Here is a 26445-nt window from a genome sequence, read left to right as displayed (position 1 = left end):
GGAGATTGTGTCTTGTTATTGATATTACGATATTGAAATATTCACATAGTTATGGGAGATTGTGTCTTATGTGAAGACTTGTTATTGATATTACGATATTAAAATATTCACATAGTTATGGGAGATTGTGTCTTATGTGTAGACTTGTTATTGATATTACAATATTAAAATATTCACATAGTTATGGGAGATTATGTCTTATGTGAAGACTTGTTATTGATATTACGATATTAAAATATTCACATAGTTATGGGAGATTGTGTCTTGTTATTGATATTACGATATTAAAATATTCACATAGTTATGGGAGATTGTGTCTTATGTGAAGACTTGTTATTGATATTACGATATTAAAATATTCACATAGTTATGGGAGATTGTGTCTTCTGTGTAGACTTGTTATTGATATTACGATATTGAAATATTCAGATAGTTATGGGAGATTGTGTCTTCTGTGTAGACTTGTTATTGATATTACGATATTGAAATATTCAGATAGTTATGGGAGATTGTGTCTTCTGTGTAGACTTGTTATTGATATTACGATATTGAAATATTCAGATAGTTATGGGAGATTGTGTCTTGTTATTGATATTACGATATTGAAATATTCAGATAGTTATGGGAGATTATGTCTTATGTGAAGACTTGTTATTGATATTACGATATTGAAATATTCACATAGTTATGGGAGATTGTGTCTTATGTGTAGACTTGTTATTGATATTACGATATTAAAATATTCACATAGTTATGGGAGATTGTGTCTTATGTGAAGACTTGTTATTGATATTACAATATTCAAATATTCACATAGTTATGGGAGATTGTGTCTTATGTGTAGACTTGTTATTGATATTACGATATTAAAATATTCACATAGTTATGGGAGATTGTGTCTTATGTGAAGACTTGTTATTGATATTACGATATTAAAATATTCACATAGTTATGGGAGATTGTGTCTTATGTGAAGACTTGTTATTGATATTACGATATTGAAATATTCACATAGTTATGGGAGATTGTGTCTTATGTGAAGACTTGTTATTGATATTACAATATTCAAATATTCACATAGTTATGGGAGATTGTGTCTTATGTGTAGACTTGTTATTGATATTACGATATTAAAATATTCACATAGTTATGGGAGATTGTGTCTTATGTGAAGACTTGTTATTGATATTACGATATTAAAATATTCACATAGTTATGGGAGATTGTGTCTTATGTGAAGACTTGTTATTGATATTACGATATTGAAATATTCACATAGTTATGGGAGATTGTGTCTTATGTGAAGACTTGTTATTGATATTACAATATTCAAATATTCACATAGTTATGGGAGATTGTGTCTTCTGTAAAGACTTGTTATTGATATTACGATATTGAAATATTCATAATTATGTTTTCTCTTTTATACACAGGACCTTTTATGTGAAGACAATCTAAATTTGCTTGCTTGTTACCATGGAAATCAGTTGATCTTTTCAAGAAATGTGTCCCTTTTAACAAATGACATTGAGATAATTGTCCAACACACAAAAAAAGTTGTTATTTGAGTTTGGACATTGTTTACACAACTGTTACTATAGCAGCAAAGATGTTAATTGGGTGTCAAACACATGCCAGATGTTTGCCCTCAGAAGATGAAAACCAATAATTATTACTAGGAAGCAGAGAGGGTGGAGTGTGGACAATCACTTGATTAAAACAAACTTGTTAGTCTTAATTTAATAAAGACTAGTGCTAAACAATCCAAGGATATTTACCAAAGACGTTACTACTGATTGTGGTGGACATACCAGTAATCTGGACTTGATAAGAGACATCAAAGAACACTTGAACCTTTCAAATAACCTGTTGATAAAGTTGATACTAAGAGTTATCAATATGAGTAATTTCAATACACCAAGTGTGTCCCAGCCACGGTCCAATCTGTCTCTGGGTGGAGAAATGACAAACAGAGATAAAATGGAGGCAAACAAATACAAGATGAGTGGTCTGGCTAATCTACACAAGAAGAAGTACAAACAATTGGACAAACCAAGGCCAAAGTAAGAAACCCATTTCTTATGTCATCTTTCTTTCTTTCTTTCTGCAGTGTGTAAGAGATTAAGGTACATGTACATGGACTTCTAACTTGTATGTACAAAAAAGTGTACAAAATGTACTTTGTGAATATCATTTTGTAGTATGTGTGTAATCTTGAGTAAAGTCTGACATGTATGTGTGTATTCTATTAGTGTGTAAAAATCTATACATTAACAATGTTATACAAACATTTCTACAGCCCCTGCAATAAAGTGGTTTGGTCCAAGTAGTGAAATTAATGGGGGGGGGGGGGGGGGGCAGTTTGATAGTTTGATGATGGGTTGGATCAGTGTTTGTTTGTTTTTTTGTTAGACTTTATTTAAACTCGATAAATTGTCGATTAATTCACAATGTGAATTGACTGAGTAAGGGAAATTTACAATATTTACATTAACATATACAGAAAAATAAATGATGACAAATTATTAAAAAAGTGGGTAAAAAACAATAATAATAATAATAATAATAATAATAATAATGACTGACACATGAGGGTGGCACACCAGAAAAATTATAGTTCACTGCTAACACTTTGATTGGTATTGGTAGTATGATGACACTAACTCTACCAATGAAATGTTACCATATAATACACTACAAATGGTCTACCAATGAAATGGTACCATATAATACACTACAAATGGTCTACCAATGAAATGTTATCATATAATACACTACAAATGGTCTACCAATGAAATGGTACCATATAATACACTACAAATGGTCTACCAATGAAATGTTATCATATAATACACTACAAATATGGTCTACCAATGAAATGGTACCATATAATACACTACAAATGGTCTACCAATGAAATGTTACCATATAATACACTACAAATGGTCTACCAATGAAATGTTATCATATAATACACTACAAATGGTCTACCAATGAAATGGTACCATATAATACACTACAAATGGTCTACCAATGAAATGTTATCATATAATACACTACAAATGGTCTACCAATGAAATGGTACCATATAATACACTACAAATGGTCTACCAATGAAATGGTATCATATAATACACTACAAATGGTCTACCAATGAAATGGTACCATATAATACACTACAAATGGTCTACCAATGAAATGTTACCATATAATACACTACAAATGGTCTACCAATGAAATGTTATCATATAATACACTACAAATGGTCTACCAATGAAATGTTACCATATAATACACTACAAATGGTCTACCAATGAAATGGTACCATATAATACACTACAAATGGTCTACCAATGAAATGGTACCATATAATACACTACAAATGGTCTACCAATGAAATGGTACCATATAATATACTACAAATGGTCTACCAATGAAATGTTATCATATAATACACTACAAATGGTCTACCAATGAAATGTTATCATATAATACACTACAAATGGTCTACCAATGAAATGTTACCATATAATACACTACAAATGGTCTACCAATGAAATGGTACCATATAATACACTACAAATGGTCTACCAATGAAATGTTATCATATAATACACTACAAATGGTCTACCAATGAAATGGTACCATATAATACACTACAAATGGTCTACCAATGAAATGTTATCATATAATACACTACAAATATGGTCTACCAATGAAATGGTACCATATAATACACTACAAATGGTCTACCAATGAAATGTTACCATATAATACACTACAAATGGTCTACCAATGAAATGGTACCATATAATACACTACAAATGGTCTACCAATGAAATGGTACCATATAATACACTACAAATGGTCTACCAATGAAATGGTACCATATAATATACTACAAATGGTCTACCAATGAAATGGTACCATATAATACACTACAAATGGTCTACCAATGAAATGGTACCATATAATACACTACAAATGGTCTACCAATGAAATGGTACCATATAATACACTACAAATGGTCTACCAATGAAATGTTACCATATAATACACTACAAATGGTCTACCAATGAAATGTTACCATATAATACACTACAAATGGTCTACCAATGAAATGGTACCATATAATACACTACAAATGGTCTACCAATGAAATGTTATCATATAATACACTACAAATGGTCTACCAATGAAATGTTATCATATAATACACTACAAATGGTCTACCAATGAAATGGTACCATATAATACACTACAAATGGTCTACCAATGAAATGGTACCATATAATACACTACAAATGGTCTACCAATGAAATGTTATCATATAATACACTACAAATGGTCTACCAATGAAATGTTACCATATAATACACTACAAATGGTCTACCAATTAAATTAATACACTACAAATGATCTACACACAATGTATACATTCATATAAATGTCACTCATGTCACACATTTATGAATTGAATTTTATTTCACCACAAACATAAGATAATAACTATGCAAACAAATAACAACAAACAATTCTGGTGAGGACCGTGGAAATAGTTGACTTGAAATTAATCTAGTCCACAGTTCTCCATGTTGGCTTATGGTATGTACAATGGTGGATATAAAGTCACACAATTGCATTATTGTAGAAGTCAAATTGCCTGTAGGATTTCTTTTATGTCTAAAGTTGTAAGAGGATTTCACCTAACAGAGATTCATTTGATTTTGTTCTCGGAGCACATATTTCCAGAGAGTGATTACCATAGAAAAGTCTAGAAAGATTAAATTAAACCACTGTATACAGTATTGTTGCATATAAATGTTTTCTTGTGATATTTTGGAAGTGTAAGCTTTGTATATCTACATGTTTGTATACGATGTGCGGAAGAATGCCATGGGTACATGTAGACATTTGTATTTTGTGTGCATCTGAAATACATGTGCATGCAAATTAGGAAAAGACACATCATAATGGGATTTTGATGTTAATTTTGGCGGGAACTAAGAACTATTAAGCAAATAATGTGACAGGGGAGGCATATTTTAAAAGAGTGACCATGTCCTCTATATATACTAAAAATGTTAGCACAACTGAACTGATAAGGTTCAGTTGTGCTATAGGCATGGCAGTGTCTTCCTGTCTGTGTGTGTGTGTGTGTGTGTGTGTGTGTGTGTGTGTGTGTGTGTGTAAACAACTTAAAGTAAAAAATTCCTGGACTGAGTGCTATGGTATTTGGTGGTCATGTGACTTTGGGTGTCTAGTTGGGAAATTGTTCAAATGAAAATCATTGCATCAGAGATGTGCATTTTGGGTCAAAAAATGTGATTTTTGGTCGAAAAACTTAAACTCCAAAACTACTTGGCAGATTGGCCTGAAATTTGATGGGAACGTTCTTAGAGGTGACTGAATTTAGATTTGTTCATTGCATGACAATTCCATCAGTAATATGCAAATTAGGGCTAAAATGTGCCTTTTTGGTAAAAAATCTTTAATTCCAAAACTATTCAGCAGATTGGACTGAACTTTAATTGGTATGCATCTGAGGGTGTATAGGTGAAGAACTATTAAGCAAATAATGATCTCATCAGTAATATTCAAATTAGGTGTAAAAATGTGAATTTTGGTAAAAAATTAATCTCAAGAAGTACTTGGCTCGTGAGACTGTAACTTGGTGAGATGTTTCTAGAAGTGTTATTCTGCATATTTTCTTCAAAATATTTTGACACAATTGGCCCTAGCAACCATGACCACGCCCTCAGCAACAACCAAATGGCAGTATATTTTGGTGAAATAACAACATCATCTGGTTGGCAAGTGGGTAAACATTTAAAAAAATGTATGCAAATATCCCTAGCAACCATGACCACACCCAAAGCAACAACCAAAAGGTGGTGTATTTCAGAAAGATAACAACAGATATTAATAGACAAGTGAATAAACATTCAAAAAAATTGTATGTAAATTTGCCTAGCAACAAGACCACGCTCATAGCAACAGCCAAACGATCATGTATATTGCAAAGATAACAACAGGGATTAATAGACAAGTGAATAAACAATCAAAAATGTATGTAAATGTGCCTAGCAACAAAACCACGCCCATAGCAACAGCCAAACGGTGGTGTATTTTACAAAGATAACAACAGGGATAATAGACAAATGAATGAACATTTAAAAATGTATGTAAATATTAATACATGTACAAGCCAACATGACAACAGTGTACACATATTAATACAAGCCAACATGACAATACTGTACAGTAGATTGGATTTAGATTAGATTAGATTAGATTAGATTAGATTAGATTAGATATAACTTTATTACAACCATATAAAAAATTGACAATTCTATTTGGGTACATAACTGTAATAAAGATATTAAAGATGACTACAGTGAAATAGGCTAATGTTATATAAGTATACTAACTTGTTGATTTAGTGTGGATATATACAGAGAGCAATTCAAATCTCTTTATGATTTGATTGCATTATAAATTTAAACTGCTCTTTCATTTCTATCCTATTGAATTCTGAATTGATATTATAAAGGACACTAAATAATTTATCTCTTTGCTAAATGTATATAGTTTGCAATGTATCAAATAACGTTCTTCGTCTTCTATTGTATTACAATTTTTACAAAGTCTATTTTCAATAGAAGTTTTGGGTTGTACAATGTATGTGGCGTCCCTTCTCAATTGCAAGACTATGGCAGCTTAACCTGAAGTGTGCCAATATGTATGTCAACCTTCCTGTTCTGTTTTGACCTTCTAGTATTTTTATGGAAAATGTTATTGCAGGTATCAAGGTGTACAAAATGTATGTATCAAATGCCATATACATGTATACATGTAACAGAACTTTAATGTTAGTGACTTCTATATTTAGGTACATGTATGTCATGGAGGTCATAGTGTGGCAGAACAAGTGTGTGCTGATTACACACCTTAGACACATTATATGCTGTCTGTTTACATACCTATTATACCTGCTTGCAACTTGTTGTCCATGGCAACAAAGCCAAGGTGACCTCATTTGAAATGTTAACAGTGCACTAGTGTTATTCTGTCTGTGGTGTCTCCTTATATATATAGTCTATATTCCTAAAAACCTTCTGAAATATTTGTTTGATTTATCGGATTACTAATTGTGTGCAATACGTAACGTATAACATGTGATATAATAATCAGAATGTACAGTACACATTCTATACCTGTTGTGTGCTACTCACTGAGTTGAATACATAAATATAATAATCTGACATCTGTACTAACCCGGAAGTACCCCCTAGTAGTGTTTAGCTCCTAGGCATCAGTGTTACTGCATTCTATTCCTCAAATTACCATAATATTAACATAATCATGGTGGACAATATTAACAACTTGAATGCACAATCATGCATGTGAAGTGCAACTATGAAACTTTCAATTATTACCAAATTTTATGGATACTTAAAAACTAAATTGATCTTGGATGAAAAGTAAACAAAAATGGCGTTTACACCTGCTGCTAAAACTCAGGGACATGTATCATAATGTATAATAATGCTACATTTGTTTTGTTATGAAAATATAGGGAAGCTCATGAATAATTGACATTTAATGAAAATACAGCTGGTTAGAACAGTCGCCTTGACTTCATCAAATGTACATTGTAAATCATGTTTTAATTCAATTTCATCAACTAAAATAGTATTAAAGATAAATTACAATAAAGTCAAGACAACTGTTGACAGTCTAGTGTCTCCCTTCAATTCCATGTTTTCAAATTAAGATAATTAAGATAATTAAGATATAATTAATTATAAATTAAGATAATTAAGATATAATTAATTATAAATTAAGATAATTAAGATATAATTAATTATAAATTAAGATAATTAAGATATAATTAATTATAAATTAAGATAATTAAGATATAATTCATATATGGAAAGAAACTAGTGAAAAAAACCCACTGGATTTGTGTATTATATTTACAGAAATTTAACATTTTAATCTGGTCTAATTTGTTGTGATTATTAATTTGTATCTGCCATTTTAGCACAATTCTAATGTACATGTACTACAGGTTTACTATTAAGTATTCAAGGATTGTGAAGTCAATTTTGTAGCTATGGTGTTAGAACCAAACCAGTACAGTGCATCTAGATACAATACAACACACAGAAATTCTGGTAAACTTATATATTGTTTTACATATACCCATAATTTAGGAAGAAAATAATGAAACAGATTGTGGAAAACTTTGGTAAATTTCACCAACTAATTGTTATGTATTAAGAATGCTAGAATTGATAGTTGATATCAACTAACCTCCACATACAAATGTACATGTAATTTTATATTAAAATATGTAAACGAGATATTTGTGGAAAATATCTCATATTTGATGTTGATGTATACATTTTTTTTGTGTATTGTTCTGTGACACCTTGTGTCAGCCTCAGGTTTGAAAGAAATCGTCCCTGCACTAATTTTGGAAGTAGAGCGCCCTCTAGTGACAATAGTTTTGGTGTATTCTAGGATTTGCATACCTTTAAATTTCTAAATGAGTTTGTGGAATAGTGAACAAGACGCCGGCTATTGTGTCATAGCATGAGATACATTGTAGTTATCTTATTTGGTATAGTTTGGGACTATTCCCACTCAGTAAAGCAATGGCTATGGCTATTTTAACCAAAAATCAACACGTTTGTGTTCTAAATTCTTGAAAATATCGTAGTTATTGATTTAGAAGTTTACTCACCTGTGTTATAGACTGGGGCAAACATTTTGTACTTATGTCATTACCATGTATGCACTCTTAAGATAAAGTCATGAACAGAATGCTCTTATTCAAGTGCACACACAAGGAAAAATTCATGCGAGGCCAAAAATATCAAACATGCTAGATATTTGGCGCACGACCACAAATGACCAAATTCTCATTAAAAGTTGCCCACATACGAGAGGAATCGACATGAGGAAATTGTCACAAGTGACATTTTGCTCAGCTGATTCCTCTAGTGTATACCTAACTTTTGTGGATCAGTTGTCCTTCTATGTGCATCAAATGACCTGTGGCTTATTTCCTATTCATAATCACTTGTCAATTATTGTCTGATTTCTTAGGTTTGGGTGATTGAATCAACTGTAAATTTTGTCATGATTTTATTTGATAGTAATAGTACTTGGGGTACAAATGAATAAATACCACTTCTGGAAAAAAATTGATATGCAAGTAGAAGGAAAAGTAAATAGGTTATAAAACCTGGGATATACACAAAAGGAAATACTTAGCAAGATTTTATGTCAATGAGGAAACAAAATTTGAGTATTGATATTATTGTGTAAGTGTTGGAACAAAAATTTATAACATGTTAATATTTTATGATTATTTTAACAACTATACTTATTATTAGAAAATACTTGTACTGTTCACTTTTTAGAATACAATTTCACCATCATTTAAACAAAGAGACAAACAACACATTCCTAGAAAAAATGACTTTATTTAACAACACATATTAAGTACAATATTGAACTAAGAATATGTTTTGATTTAAATAAATGTTATTTCATCAAATAGTAGTGTGTTTAGTTCATGAAATGTTAGTCTGTTATTATCTCGGCTAATTCGCTGTACGTACTTTTCTGTTATTGTCACTTCCAGTTATTGCAGTGACATATACTTTTCTGTTATTGTCACTTCCAGTTATTGCAGTGACATATACTTTTCTGTTATCGTCACTTCCAGTTATTGCAGTGACATATACTTTTCTGTTATCATCACTTCCAGTTATTGCAGTGACATATAGTTTTCTGTTATCGTCACTTCCAATTATTGCAGTGACATATACTTTTCAGTTATCATCACTTCCAATTATTGCAGTGACATATACTTTTCTGTTATCGTCACTTCCAATTATTGCAGTGACATATACTTTTCTGTTATTGTCACTTCCAGTTATTGCAGTGACATATACTTTTCTGTTATCGTCACTTCCAGTTATTGCAGTGACATATACTTTTCTGTTATCGTCACTTCCAGTTATTGCAGTGACATATACTTTTCTGTTATCGTCACTTCCAATTATTGCAGTGACATATACTTTTCAGTTATTGTCACTTCCAGTTATTGCAGTGACATGTACTTTTCAGTTATCGTCACTTCCAGTTATTGCAGTGACATATACTTTTCTGTTATCATCACTTCCAATTATTGCAGTGACATATACTTTTCTGTTATCGTCACTTCCAGTTATTGCAGTGACATATACTTTTCTGTTATTGTCACTTCCAGTTATTGCAGTGACATATACTTTTCTGTTATTGTCACTTCCAGTTATTGCAGTGACATATACTTTTCAGTTATCGTCACTTCCAGTTATTGCAGTGACATATACTTTTCTGTTATTGTCACTTCCAGTTATTGCAGTGACATATACTTTTCAGTTATCGTCACTTCCAGTTATTGCAGTGACATATACTTTTCTGTTATCGTCACTTCCAGTTATTGCAGTGACATATACTTTTCTGTTATCGTCTCTTCCAGTTATTGCAGTGACATATACTTTTCTGTTATTGTCACTTCCAATTATTGCAGTGACATATACTTTTCTGTTATCGTCACTTCCAATTATTGCAGTGACATATACTTTTCTGTTATCATCACTTCCAGTTATTGCAGTGACATATACTTTTCTGTTATTGTCACTTCCAGTTATTGCAGTGATATATACTTTTCTGTTATCGTCACTTCCAGTTATTGCAGTGACATATACTTTTCTGTTATCATCACTTCCAATTATTGCAGTGACATATACTTTTCTGTTATTGTCACTTCCAGTTATTGCAGTGACATATACTTTTCTGTTATTGTCACTTCCAGTTATTGCAGTGACATATACTTTTCTGTTATCGTCACTTCCAGTTATTGCAGTGACATATACTTTTCTGTTATCATCACTTCCAGTTATTGCAGTGACATATACTTTTCTGTTATTGTCACTTCCAGTTATTGCAGTAATATATACTTTTCTGTTATCGTCACTTCCAGTTATTGCAGTGACATATAGTTTTCTGTTATCGTCACTTCCAATTATTGCAGTGACATATACTTTTCTGTTATCATCACTTCCAATTATTGCAGTGACATATACTTTTCTGTTATTGTCACTTCCAGTTATTGCAGTGACATATACTTTTCTGTTATTGTCACTTCCAGTTATTGCAGTGACATATAGTTTTCTGTTATCGTCACTTCCAGTTATTGCAGTGACATATACTTTTCTGTTATCGTCACTTCCAGTTATTGCAGTGACATATAGTTTTCTGTTATCGTCACTTCCAGTTATTGCAGTGACATATACTTTTCTGTTATTGTCACTTCCAGTTATTGCAGTGACATATACTTTTCTGTTATTGTCACTTCCAATTATTGCAGTGACATATACTTTTCTGTTATCATCACTTCCAGTTATTGCAGTGACATATACTTTTCTGTTATTGTCACTTCCAGTTATTGCAGTAATATATACTTTTCTGTTATCGTCACTTCCAGTTATTGCAGTGACATATAGTTTTCTGTTATCGTCACTTCCAATTATTGCAGTGACATATACTTTTCTGTTATCATCACTTCCAGTTATTGCAGTGACATATACTTTTCTGTTATTGTCACTTCCAATTATTGCAGTGACATATACTTTTCTGTTATCATCACTTCCAGTTATTGCAGTGACATATACTTTTCAGTTATTGTCACTTCCAATTATTGCAGTGACATATACTTTTCTGTTATCATCACTTCCAGTTATTGCAGTGACATATACTTTTCAGTTATTGTCACTTCCAATTATTGCAGTGACATATACTTTTCAGTTATTGTCACTTCCAATTATTGCAGTGACATATACTTTTCTGTTATTGTCACTTCCAGTTATTGCAGTGACATATACTTTTCAGTTATTGTCACTTCCAATTATTGCAGTGACATATACTTTTCTGTTATCATCACTTCCAGTTATTGCAGTGACATATACTTTTCAGTTATTGTCACTTCCAATTATTGCAGTGACATATACTTTTCTGTTATCATCACTTCCAATTATTGCAGTGACATATACTTTTCTGTTATCGTCACTTCCAATTATTGCAGTGACATATACTTTTCTGTTATTGTCACTTCCAGTTATTGCAGTGACATATACTTTTCTGTTATTGTCACTTCCAATTATTGCAGTGACATATACTTTTCTGTTATTGTCACTTCCAGTTATTGCAGTGACATATACTTTTCTGTTATTGTCACTTCCAATTATTGCAGTGACATATACTTTTCTGTTATCATCACTTCCAGTTATTGCAGTGACATATACTTTTCTGTTATCGTCACTTCCAGTTATTGCAGTGACATATACTTTTCTGTTATCGTCACTTCCAGTTATTGCAGTGACATATACTTTTCTGTTATCGTCACTTCCAGTTATTGCAGTGACATATAGTTTTCTGTTATCGTCACTTCCAGTTATTGCAGTGACATATACTTTTCTGTTATTGTCACTTCCAGTTATTGCAGTGACATATACTTTTCTGTTATTGTCACTTCCAATTATTGCAGTGACATATACTTTTCTGTTATCATCACTTCCAGTTATTGCAGTGACATATACTTTTCTGTTATTGTCACTTCCAGTTATTGCAGTAATATATACTTTTCTGTTATCGTCACTTCCAGTTATTGCAGTGACATATAGTTTTCTGTTATCGTCACTTCCAATTATTGCAGTGACATATACTTTTCTGTTATCATCACTTCCAGTTATTGCAGTGACATATACTTTTCTGTTATTGTCACTTCCAATTATTGCAGTGACATATACTTTTCTGTTATCATCACTTCCAGTTATTGCAGTGACATATACTTTTCAGTTATTGTCACTTCCAATTATTGCAGTGACATATACTTTTCTGTTATCATCACTTCCAGTTATTGCAGTGACATATACTTTTCAGTTATTGTCACTTCCAATTATTGCAGTGACATATACTTTTCAGTTATTGTCACTTCCAATTATTGCAGTGACATATACTTTTCTGTTATTGTCACTTCCAGTTATTGCAGTGACATATACTTTTCAGTTATTGTCACTTCCAATTATTGCAGTGACATATACTTTTCTGTTATCATCACTTCCAGTTATTGCAGTGACATATACTTTTCAGTTATTGTCACTTCCAATTATTGCAGTGACATATACTTTTCTGTTATCATCACTTCCAATTATTGCAGTGACATATACTTTTCTGTTATCGTCACTTCCAATTATTGCAGTGACATATACTTTTCTGTTATTGTCACTTCCAGTTATTGCAGTGACATATACTTTTCTGTTATTGTCACTTCCAATTATTGCAGTGACATATACTTTTCTGTTATTGTCACTTCCAGTTATTGCAGTGACATATACTTTTCTGTTATTGTCACTTCCAATTATTGCAGTGACATATACTTTTCTGTTATCATCACTTCCAGTTATTGCAGTGACATATACTTTTCTGTTATCGTCACTTCCAGTTATTGCAGTGACATATACTTTTCTGTTATCGTCACTTCCAGTTATTGCAGTGACATATACTTTTCTGTTATTGTCACTTCCAGTTATTGCAGTGACATATACTTTTCTGTTATTGTCACTTCCAGTTATTGCAGTGACATATACTTTTCTGTTATCATCACTTCCAGTTATTGCAGTGACATATACTTTTCTGTTATCGTCACTTCCAGTTATTGCAGTGACATATACTTTTCTGTTATCGTCACTTCCAGTTATTGCAGTGACATATACTTTTCTGTTATCGTCACTTCCAGTTATTGCAGTGACATATACTTTTCTGTTATCGTCTCTTCCAGTTCGAGTGTTCTAAAGATCAGAGCAGGTTTCTCAGAGAATTTTATGATTTAAGTGCACATTGAGAACAACATTTACATACATGTAAATAACATTTACGGGTGTCTAAATGCAAGGTTGATACTACTGTTCCAAATTGTAAATGAGAAGATAGCAATCACTAAAGACACTAATCTTCGAGCACCGGGTAGAAGAGGCAGTTTCAAGCACCTTCAGTTTAAACCCAAAGCTTGTGTACATTTTATTTTGTATTTATTGTATCTTTATTTTAATAAGTGTTTATTGTATGGATCCACATCACCGTAATTTCTCTATGTGATTGTGAGATAATAAAGTTGTATCTTGTATCTTGTATCTTGTATCAACACAGTTTCTTTCCTACAACAATTAGGGACTGGAACTTACTAAACCATGATATGGAAGCCAGTCAAGACACTGACCTTTTCAAGGCTAAACTCCATAAACATTACTACTAGATTTTTGTGTGTGTGTCAGAGATATATTAAGTTAATCTTTTGCATTTATAGGATATCTTTGCTATGGGCTATTGCATCATGGGAGTCAGCAGAAATAATGTATTCAATGGTTGAACAATGAATATTCATAAGTACAAAATTGCTATACACTTCAGTGTTAAACCTTTGAACATATTACATTTCTGATGACTCCCATGATGCAATAGCCCGTCCCCTTTCATCTTGCATATTTGAGTAAGAGGAATAGTGAAAATGATAAGTCTAAGATTTGATTGGTTAGTTGTGAGATAATTTTATCATCTGACTAAACCAATCACAGTGCATTCTTTGTTTAATGTAGATATCTAAACAATCCATTGTGCATGATGGCAGTAATGACAATAAAGTGAATGATGCATGACGTTTTTCATTGATGATGTCTTTGAACCAAGGCAAACCAAAACACTATGTATAAACAGAGAGTGTTGTGATATTGCAAACATTAATACTGATGTAAAATTTGCATATGTATGCACAGCCAACAACGTTACTCAGACTGCTGTCTATAGGACATGGCATTGCATTGCTTAGCCTGGCAACCTCTGTGTTGATGTTATGTCTTAATGTTACCAAAAATAGTCCATACCAATCTCCGTTCTACAAATTGTCTTCACTCTTTCACTAGGTCAACACCAGCAGCTCTACAGGCAGCAAGTCCAGAACAAGGCTACGAACCACCAGCAAGTGCCCCACCTGGAATTAGACCACGCTGTGATCGGTTTCATGAAGTGGAGAGAGATTTCCCTGGAAGAAAGAATATGTTAGAAAGTCATTTACCAGTTAAGAAAACTAGAGCAGTACATCATCATGAACAAGAGGTCAGTGACACTTGTATATTCTTTCAGGAAAAGTCACGTATTGTCTTTGTAAATTTAAACTTTGTATTTTCTCTTCTGAAAAAGATATATCTAGAAATCTATATGGGCTAACACAAATAGCAAGATGAGTGTCTGTTTTAGCCCCTACAGTATTGGTTCAGATATTTGTCTCCGTCAACCAATACATAGGGTCACGTAAACTATAGTTTTAGTATACTATAGGACACTATTATGACAAAGGTCCCAGTATTCGTGTCTAGTAGTTAGCACATGTGTGAAACATATTGAACAATGGTCGGCTATTTGTCTTTTTTTTTCCAACCACCATACAAACATTGAATAGTTGTATTTTCTCCCTGACAAATATTGTAGATTGGTGACAATGGATATTGTGGTTGTCAGTTCATGCCCACATTCACATTGTCATACCTTTACAGGAGTTAGTAGGTGGATAGACCACAAAGTGAATATTATCAAAATGGCTTCCCAAACAGTAGACAAGGTATTAAGTGTATTATTAATTGTACATTTTGCTGACCACCAAGAGAATGACCAGTTTTCATGAAATTCGTCATGTGATTGGAACAAGGTACATGTAGTTTGTCTGTGAATATAAATGTGATGTATTGACAAGTACCAAGCAACACCAACATAGCTGTAAAGAATGTATTCATTAAAAGCAGTCTTCCTATTGTGTACTATCTTCATTGAGATTTAACTGCCTTTACTACCTTTAATGCAATTGCACCAAACTAATCTATAAAAGGGTCAACTTTGCTTAGAATAGCTAGTTCACCAAAGTGGTCTATTCAAATCTATAGACATATATGATGACAACTATTAAAATGTGAAAAGTATTGATTATTAATTATCTAAGTGAAATGAACTTTTTACATTAGATTCTGATATGATATGTCTATTGCATTTTACATGAAGTTGTTTATGAGTCCGTTTTAGCAATGGTGACAGTCTGAAAACACAAAACAGTAAAAGTTATATTGGTTTGTGAGTCAGTTTTAGTGATGGTGATAGTCTGAAAACACAAAACAATAAAAGTTGCATTGATATGTTAACAAATCTCTAGTGTTTGTCCATACATATACATAGGGATAAGATGAGATAGGGGAATTCCATCACAATATATAGAATACTGGTACTTCACTTGACTCAATGAGTTTATCCCATTCCTTAGAAACATATATTTATCCCATTCCTTAGAAACATACATTTATCCCATTCCTTAGAAACATACATTTATCCCATCACTTAGAAACATATATTTATCCCATTACTTAGAAACATACATTTATCCCATTCCTTAGAAACATACATTTATCCCATTACTTAGAAACATATATTTATCCCATTCCTTAGAAACATACATTTATCCCATTCCTTAGAAACATACATTTATCCCATTCCTTAGAAACATACATTTATCCCATTCCTTAGAAACATACATTTATCCCATTCCTTAGAAACATACATTTATCCCATTCCTTAGAAACATACATTTATCCCATTCCTTAGAAACATACATTTATCCCATTCCTTAGAAACATACATTTATAGTTAGTAATGGCAGACAGTAGTAATTCTAACTTTGATACTTGTCAGAATTAATCTGAGAGTGATGAATCTTCTTTCTATGATGATTTAACCATGGTTCAATAGATAGATTTAGCTTTTATGTAGTCCTACAATACATGTATAATAGCAACAATAGTGAAAATGCTAGTCATGTTGGAGAGTATACCGGGTTCAAGTTGATTGCCTATTCAGCCTTGGATAAAACTAGGAGCTCAACTACATGTTACAAGTCGATATCAAAATGCCTCTAATGATATAAACTACAATGTATTGACGAGTATTAATTCAAACCAAGTGTAAAGTTTTGATTGTTGATTCTTTCTCGTCGCAGAAGTTGATTGCTTAAAGTAAAGTTCAGTGGTTTTGCAGTTTAGGCCTTTGACGTCCTTGACGAAAAATGAAGCCGATCTAATTTTGTTGTCTATATATGGAATGAGAATGACCTGTAAATGTTTCACAGTATTCGTTGTGGTCTTGTATTGTCACATGTTTGGCTTGTGAATGCAAGCTTACATCTATTATTTTCGGCCAGGGCTGTCTAGGGCGCAATACTCTAGCCCGAGTCTGAGACCCATGTAAAACCTCAGAAACTCACATTCGAACTGAACAGAAGTAGGTCTCATTGACTTGTTGGGGACTCAAATTATTGTGTGTTTTTTATCACGGTGTACAGATGTTTATTAGGAATTTAATTATCGGTAGGTGGGTAATGTTGTCAAGGCAGAAGTTTTATTTTGCGGGCAGTCACCGTGGCCACGGCAGTATACGTAGGACAGTTCCCCGACCAAAGCTGAAGTAGTGTATGTATGGCCTTGGACACTACACTCAGGTTGAAGTTATCTGCATGATATAATCCATATTTGTCAATTGGATATATTGTAAAACATTTTAAGTCATACAGAAATAATGTCTCTTAAACATCAAAACAAACTGAAACTGGACCGGACGTGACTCCAATCTAGTTGCAGGCTTTTCTCATAACCTTGCGGTGGGGTCATGACCTTGATTGTCGACGTCAATATTGTCCAATCATATAGAATATCATGAACACATCGCGATATTTGATTTGTTGGTTTCCTAAACTGTATACTTCGGATACCATGATTCGTTACAAAATTTTTCTATTGAAATGAATATTAAATAGGCTTGTTGTATGAAGTGCAAGAAGGGAAACCATAGAAGTTTTCTTTTAGACAAGTCACTAAAGTCGACAACCTGAGACTCACAAAATTTTGTGATTCTTTACAACTTTATTGCTGATAATAAAATCCAGTTAATAAACCTTTGTCATTAATGTCATTTTTCATTGAAATTTAGCAAGTAACTTATATGGACCTCGGCTTTTGAGTGGTATACAGTGCTATTTACATGCAACGAGTGTGCTTCCATATGCTCGGAGCAAATTGAATTAATTACTGTATTATGGGACCAAAACAAATATGTCCTGATACACCTTCTTGAAGTTTTCCATGGGTATTCTAATAATTACTAGTATATTTATTTGTGATGGAATGTGTTTACTTTGTTGCCATTTTGCGCCGTTCAAAAGGTGACATGAGTGAGAGGGCTAAACTATGCCGTCACAGTGATATTGTAGTGCTTCTTGTCGGCAAATGATAAAAATCAGATAAATAAAAATCATTGAATGTGAAACATCCCAAAACCAGATTTAAACTGAATGCCTCCCGTAAGGGAATCACTAATTATGTAAATAACTCATTAAACTAAAAAACTATGGTAACAGGCTTTGTTTTTTGGACAAGCTTGCTTTCTTAGGTTAATGTATGTAAGAGTGTATGATACTGCTTAATTACTGAATATCATTCATTATTCAAAATACTCATTAAAGGAAAAAGTTATAGCAACAAACTTCATAGGACAGGTGCGTATTATTATAATGTACGTATCATATTATACGAAATTTGAAGCTTGCATTTTTAAGATACAACCTAGTTACCTAAAATCATTAATTGTGCAATTTTTTCATTGAAAAAAGGTCATTTTAAGGTGTTTGCAGACGCTTTTTTAAAGTTTTAAAACCAGAATACGTGTCACAAACATGTCGTCTAGCAAAATAGCAATAGTGATTGTGAGCATTTTGAATCACCTATAACTGAAATTTGAAACTTGCATAAGATAAAGATAAGATAAAACCTGATTACTGAAAATCATTAATTATGCAAATTAGTCGCCAAAACTAAATACATTGTACTATGCCAACAGACTTTATAGGACACGCGTGCTTACTATGGTTGATGTATGTACCAAATTTTGCAGAATTTGAAATATGCATTCTAAAGAGATATAGCTTAAGTTCTGAAAATCATTAATTATGCAAATTAATCATTAAAACTAACCAATATGCCAACATGCTTTAAAGGAGATGTGTGCTTTGTTATGGTTGATGTATATGCCAAATTATATGGAATTTGCAGCTTCTTGAATTTTTAAGATTTAGCCTAGTTACCAAAGCTCATTGATTATGCAAATCATTCTTTTAAAACTATAAGCTACATCAACATGCTTTACAACAGATATGCGCTATGTTATGCTTAATGTAGATACTACATGTGTAAATTATATTGATTTTTACCTTCCGTAAGGAAGGTGATAATATACTGATGAAGTCTGTGTGTGTGTGTGTGTGTCTGTATCACCATTTCCGAAAAAACGGCTGCATCATTTATTCAATTCAACCGAAATTTCATAGATATGTTCCTTAGGGTAATGGCCAGAACTGATTAGGTTTTGGTAATAATCCGATGAATATTAATGACCAATTTGAGTAATTAATCAATTGAACGAGTATAAAGTTGGCGTCAGATTCAGATTCAGGTAGCGTTATCTTATGAACGTTATATTGAGCGTCAGATGGCCTCAGATCCGAATCTGAATGTGATGCCAACTTTTATATACTACTACTCTATGCTACTGAGAAAGACTCTGTTTTCAGGGGTTTCATGCCAACCTTATTTTGTGTTTCCCTTGGATCTGCACTCTGCATTGGCTGCACAAACACGAGAAAAAAGAAGACCGAGGCAGTCAGAGGCCTCAGATCCGAATCTGAATCTGACGCCAACTTTATACTCGTGCTCTACACTACTGAGAAAGACTCTGTTTTCAGGGGTTTTGTGCCAACCTTATTTTGTTTCCCTTGTATCTGCACTCTGCATTGGCTGCACAAACACGAGAAAAAAGAAGAGCGAGGCAGGGTATTTAAATGATTCAAACTCACCAGAAAACAATTTTTTTTCTTGGCTTTAAAATAGGTTTACAATGAGTGCGGAGTTCACAAACAGGTGAAATATTTATCATCGTTTCAATTTCGTCAAATATGGACTTATCATTTTCAAATTTCACACACTGATGCGCAGATGAATAAAGAGAAATCTTGTCTTTTTAGATTTTCGATTAGAAGTTTAGGAAGTACAGTAAAACGTTGATTATCCAAACGCTTATGGGGACATGCATTTAGTTCGGATATGCGGTCAGTTCGGATGTGCGATCTGCATCAAGATGGGACGGGGCAGGGTCAAAAGGTCGCACTCATACAGAATGAACGTACACATACACTGCATATCACACTTACACATGTTACATGCACTCTCAGACAAATGAAACGTACCGTACTACATAGAAACCTTTTAAATGAACTGTAGTTATTTAATACTAAAACTAAACAAAGAGTTGAATATAATAGGAAAACGCCATTGTGAATTGAATATGTGTAGAATAAATTTTAAAAAAACGTATTTACAAGAAAGACGACGACGTGGTGGACAGCTGATAAGAACGCACTGTTGTCATGGTTGCATCTATAAATAGTGTTCACTGACATGTAAATGTAATCAAATTGTATCAATGTGTACAAACGATGTGTCCGCAATTTAGCCACTCAATGAGAAAAAAAATAAAGTTCAGAAAAAACGAAGTAAGGGGTTTCTGTTTCATTGCACGGCTGTCTGCTGCTTTTCTGTGTAAACTACGGAGCAAACAACTGGGTAGGTTCACAATCAGGCTGCGACTCTAGCCATAACAAACACCGAGAAAACAAAGCTGTCACTTTGCCGTGCGATGATACCGGTTCACACGGGACATCGTCTTCTTTATCTTCAGTTTCACTATCAATTTCAGTGTCAATCTTAGCATCGTGTAATATCTCTTCATCATCAAAAGTTTGGTATCTGGGGTCTGCTTCATTCGTAGTATAAGCCAGTCCAAAATTTCCTGTCTGTCAGTGGGAGCAATCTGGTCAATCACACCAGCATGTTTTCATTGTCGACGTCATCTGATACTGTTTCACCACTAGTTGTTACGATCGGTTCTGTAACTGCTTCATCAGGGATGTTCAACTTGAGTTTGTGCCATGCATTACGGAGAGTGTCTGCTGTCAATGCATTCCAGGATTCCGAAGCTGAAAAAGTTTTACACCTTTGAAAATCTTTATTGGAAAAAGAAACGAAACTGACCGACAATCATCTTTTCGGTATCACAATAAATGGTCAACAATGCCGCAACAGATATAGAGCTAAATTTCTTGCATAAATCCTTACGGAAGGCATTCAGTTTAAATCTGGTTAAAGTTTGTATTCTTAAGATATAACCTAAGTACTAAAAAACATTAATTATGCAAATGACCAATAAATCTTCATTGGATGTTTACCAATATGTAATCAGATCTTGTGTTTAGCATACGGAAGATTTGTAGCATACTTCATTAGAATAGTAGTTTTTGAGATATTGTGTCCACAGACAGACAGACAGACAGACACAGCACACACACACACACACACACACACACACACGCACATAGACACACAAACAGACAGACAGACAAAAGGATAACATAACCTCCGTTGTGGGATGTAAAAATCCAACATGGCTGGAACAAACATGAAATTAAACTCACACATTCATTGGCGTAATTGACTGCATACATGTAGTAATGTGAAAGAGTGTAAATTTTGGTAATTTTCATGGTTTTGATTACCCAGACCTTCATTTCACATCTGTGTTTTATTTATATCACCAGCATCTCAGTGTAAAGGATTATGAGCTGGCACCTGGGATGACTATGTCTAAAAGTAAAAGTAAAGTTGCAGTCACAATCCACACTGGTTTATTTGATGCTCCACCAAAAAGGGCGGAATCTGTTCGGTAAGTTTTAAGTAATGTTATAGAAATATCACTAAATAATATTAGTACCAGTCAACATATAGGCAACACTCCTGTTGCACAATTGAATTACTGTGAAGTATCTCATTCAAGTCACTTCTCCCGATCCAGCGAAACTCCAATTTATAACGACTGTCAAACAATAAATTGATTGTGTGGGCTCTCGACCAAGCAGGGTATAATTGTGTGGGCTCTCAACCAAGCAGGGTATAATTGTGTGGGCTCTCGACCAAGCAGGGTATAATTGTGTGGGCTCTCGACCAAGCAGGGTATAATTGTGTGGGCTCTTGACCAAGCAGGGTATAATTGTGTGGGCTCTTGACCAAGCAGGATATAATTGTTTGGGCTCTCAACCAAGAAGGGTATAATTGTGTGGGCTCTCGACCAAGCAGGGTATAATTGTGTGGGCTCTTGACCAAGCAGGGTATAATTGTGTGGGCTCTTGACCAAGCAGGGTATAATTGTGTGGGCTCTTGACCAAGCAGGGTAGAATTGAGTGGGCTCTCGACCAAGCAGGGTATAATTGTGTGGGCTCTCGACCAAGCAGGGTATAATTGTGTGGGCTCTCGACCAAGCAGGGTATAATTGTGTGGGCTCTTGATCAAGCAGGGTATAATTGTGTGGGCTCTCAACCAAGCAGGGTATAATTGTGTGGGCTCTTGACCAAGCAGGGTATAATTGTGTGGGCTCTTGACCAAGCAGGGTATAATTGTGTGGGCTCTTGACCAAGCAGGGTATAATTGTGTGGGCTCTTGACCAAGCGGGGTATAATTGTGTGGGCTCTTGACCAAGCAAGTTTAATGTTGTAACATGTTCTAATTGAATATATACATGTGAACCAATACATTTTTATGGGTATGAATTGAATTGATTTTTCTCTGTAAATTTTTTTTCAGATCTTTTGACCATGAAAGGTAAGGTAGACAAAGCTATGAATTGTTTATGTACATACATGTATGACATACATACATTGATTCATCCACTGCATGGTTACTCAACACTCATGACACTTCACACCTTTACATGCTCTACTTGGTCTACCAGTGCATGGTTGCCATGGAAGCATGAATTGTTTGCATAGTAACAAGACTAATGCTAAGACATACAATTGACTTGGTCAACGTTTAGTCTACAATTGACTTGGTCAACGTTTAGTCTACAATTGACTTGGTCACCTTTAGTCTACAATTGACTTGGTCAACGTTTAGTCTACAATTGACTTGGTCAACTTTAGTGTACAATTTTGGAAATAGAAATGAACTGCCTACAGATTTGATGGTGTGGTAGTTGTTGTTACAAAGTAACTGAAATGACCTGTACACAATTAATACTACATGTATGTACCTTACAGTCTCAGAACACTTATTCTGCAATCTTACAACTTACGCTATTGGCTTACACAATATCAGTAATCCAAATGTTACTTGTGATATAGTAGAACCAATTCCACTTAATTACCTTGTGAGTTGTGAAATTCTCTCTCAAAGTTGAGAAATGAACAGTAAAAATGTCATGTTAATCCATAGACCCTATGTGTAGGATCTATGGTTAATCTCTTGATTTATATCAGGTATTAACTTTATCATCTACTTTGAAATGATTACCAAATGATGTCAAGTTTGAATGACTAGGCAATGTCATATACTACTGTAGGCCTTTGCTTATGAAACAGTTTGGAATGAATGCTAATTATGGTCATAGAACACGATAAAGACACTAGGACAACCAGTAGTCCTTGCTATGAGAGAACATAAATAATGGCTAGATTGTATTATATAGTTGTAAAGACAGAACTCTGATTGGCTAGATTGTATTATATAGTTGTAAAGACAGAACTCTGATTGGCTAGATTGTATTATATAGTTGTAAAGACAGAACTCTGATTGGCTAGATTGTATTATATAGTTGTAAAGACAGAACTCTGATTGGCTAGATTGTATTATATAGTTGTAAAGACAGAACTGTGATTGGTTAGATTGTATTATATAGTTGTAAAGACAACTCTGATTGGCTAGATTGTATTATATAGTTGTAAAGACAGAACTCTGATTGGTTAGATTGTATTATATAGTTGTAAAGACAGAACTGTGATTGGTTAGATTTGTATCATATAGTTGTAAAGACAGAACTGTGATTGGTTAGATTGTATTATATAGTTGTAAAGACAGAACTGTGATTGGTTAGATTTGTATCATATAGTTGTAAAGACAGAACTGTGATTGGTTAGATTGTATTATATAGTTGTAAAGACAGAACTCTGATTGGTTAGATTTGTATCATATAGTTGTAAAGACAGAACTGTGATTGGTTAGATTTGTATCATATAGTTGTAAAGACAGAACTCTGATTGGTTAGATTTGTATCATATAGTTGTAAAGACAGAACTCTGATTGGTTAGATTGTATTATATAGTTGTAAAGACAGAACTCTGATTGGTTAGATTTGTATTATATAGTTGTAAAGACAACTCTGATTGGCTAGATTGTATTATATAGTTGTAAAGACAGAACTGTGATTGGTTAGATTGTATTATATAGTTGTAAAGACAACTCTGATTGGCTAGATTGTATTATATAGTTGTAAAGACAGAACTCTGATTGGTTAGATTGTATTATATAGTTGTAAAGACAGAACTGTGATTGGCTAGATTGTATTATATAGTTGTAAAGACAGAACTGTGATTGGTTAGATTGTATTATATAGTTGTAAAGACAACTCTGATTGGTTAGATTTGTATCATATAGTTGTAAAGACAGAACTGTGATTGGTTAGATTTGTATCATATAGTTGTAAAGACAGAACTCTGATTGGTTAGATTGTATTATATAGTTGTAAAGACAGAACTGTGATTGGCTGGATTGTATTATATAGTTGTAAAGACAGAACTCTGATTGGTTAGATTTGTATCATATAGTTGTAAAGACAGAACTGTGATTGGTTAGATTTGTATCATATAGTTGTAAAGACAGAACTCTGATTGGTTAGATTGTATTATATAGTTGTAAAGACAGAACTGTGATTGGCTAGATTGTATTATATAGTTGTAAAGACAGAACTCTGATTGGTTAGATTTGTATCATATAGTTGTAAAGACAGAACTGTGATTGGTTAGATTTGTATCATATAGTTGTAAAGACAGAACTGTGATTGGTTAGATTTGGCTAGAACTTGTGAACTGTGATTGGCTAGATTGTATTATATAGTTGTAAAGACAGAACTCTGATTGGTTAGATTTGTATCATATAGTTGTAAAGACAGAACTGTGATTGGCTAGATTTGTATCATATAGTTGTAAAGACAGAACTGTGATTGGCTAGATTGTATTATATAGTTGTAAAGACAGAACTCTGATTGGTTAGATTTGTATCATATAGTTGTAAAGACAGAACTGTGATTGGTTAGATTTGTATCATATAGTTGTAAAGACAGAACTGTGATTGGTTAGATTTGTATTATATAGTTGTAAAGACAACTCTGATTGGTTAGATTGTATTATATAGTTGTAAAGACAGAACTGTGATTGGCTAGATTGTATTATATAGTTGTAAAGACAGAACTGTGATTGGCTAGATTGTATTATATAGTTGTAAAGACACAACTCTGATTGGTTAGATTTGTATCATATAGTTGTAAAGACAGAACTGTGATTGGCTAGATTGTATTATATAGTTGTAAAGACAGAACTCTGATTGGTTAGATTTGTATCATATAGTTGTAAAGACAGAACTGTGATTGGTTAGATTTGTATCATATAGTTGTAAAGACAGAACTGTGATTGGTTAGATTTGTATCATATAGTTGTAAAGACAGAACTGTGATTGGCTAGATTGTATTATATAGTTGTAAAGACAGAACTCTGATTGGTTAGATTTGTATCATATAGTTGTAAAGACAGAACTGTGATTGGTTAGATTTGTATCATATAGTTGTAAAGACGGAACTGTGATTGGCTAGATTGTATTATATAGTTGTAAAGACAGAACTGTGATTGGTTAGATTTGTATCATATAGTTGTAAAGACAGAACTGTGATTGGTTAGATTTGTATCATATAGTTGTAAAGACAGAACTGTGATTGGCTAGATTGTATTATATAGTTGTAAAGACACAACTCTGATTGGTTAGATTGTATTATATAGTTGTAAAGACAACTCTGATTGGTTAGATTGTATTATATAGTTGTAAAGACAGAACTGTGATTGGCTAGATTGTATTATATAGTTGTAAAGACAGAACTCTGATTGGTTAGATTTGTATCATATAGTTGTAAAGACAGAACTGTGATTGGTTAGATTTGTATCATATAGTTGTAAAGACAGAACTGTGATTGGTTAGATTTGTATCATATAGTTGTAAAGACAGAACTGTGATTGGCTAGATTGTATTATATAGTTGTAAAGACAGAACTCTGATTGGTTAGATTTGTATCATATAGTTGTAAAGACAGAAC

General features: G+C 33.1%; 1 protein-coding gene across 1 annotated transcript in view; it reads left to right on the top strand.

The window, feature by feature from the left end:
* LOC144450800 (flagellum-associated coiled-coil domain-containing protein 1-like) overlaps positions 1 to 26445 on the top strand; it is a 62738-nt gene that overhangs the window by 9994 nt on the left and 26299 nt on the right. The window contains exons 2-5 of the mRNA XM_078141527.1: positions 1434 to 2063; positions 15039 to 15231; positions 21854 to 21978; positions 22893 to 22910. Coding sequence (XP_077997653.1) covers positions 1900 to 2063; positions 15039 to 15231; positions 21854 to 21978; positions 22893 to 22910 — 500 coding nt within the window. The 5' untranslated portion in view covers positions 1434 to 1899. The remainder of the gene's footprint in view (positions 1 to 1433; positions 2064 to 15038; positions 15232 to 21853; positions 21979 to 22892; positions 22911 to 26445) is intronic.

The sequence above is a fragment of the Glandiceps talaboti genome, chromosome 20 (genome assembly GCF_964340395.1).
Source record: "Glandiceps talaboti chromosome 20, keGlaTala1.1, whole genome shotgun sequence".
Lineage (NCBI taxonomy): Eukaryota > Metazoa > Hemichordata > Enteropneusta > Spengelidae > Glandiceps > Glandiceps talaboti.
The sequence above is the reverse complement of the archived record's forward strand: the minus strand, read 5'-3'. Positions and strand labels throughout refer to the sequence as shown.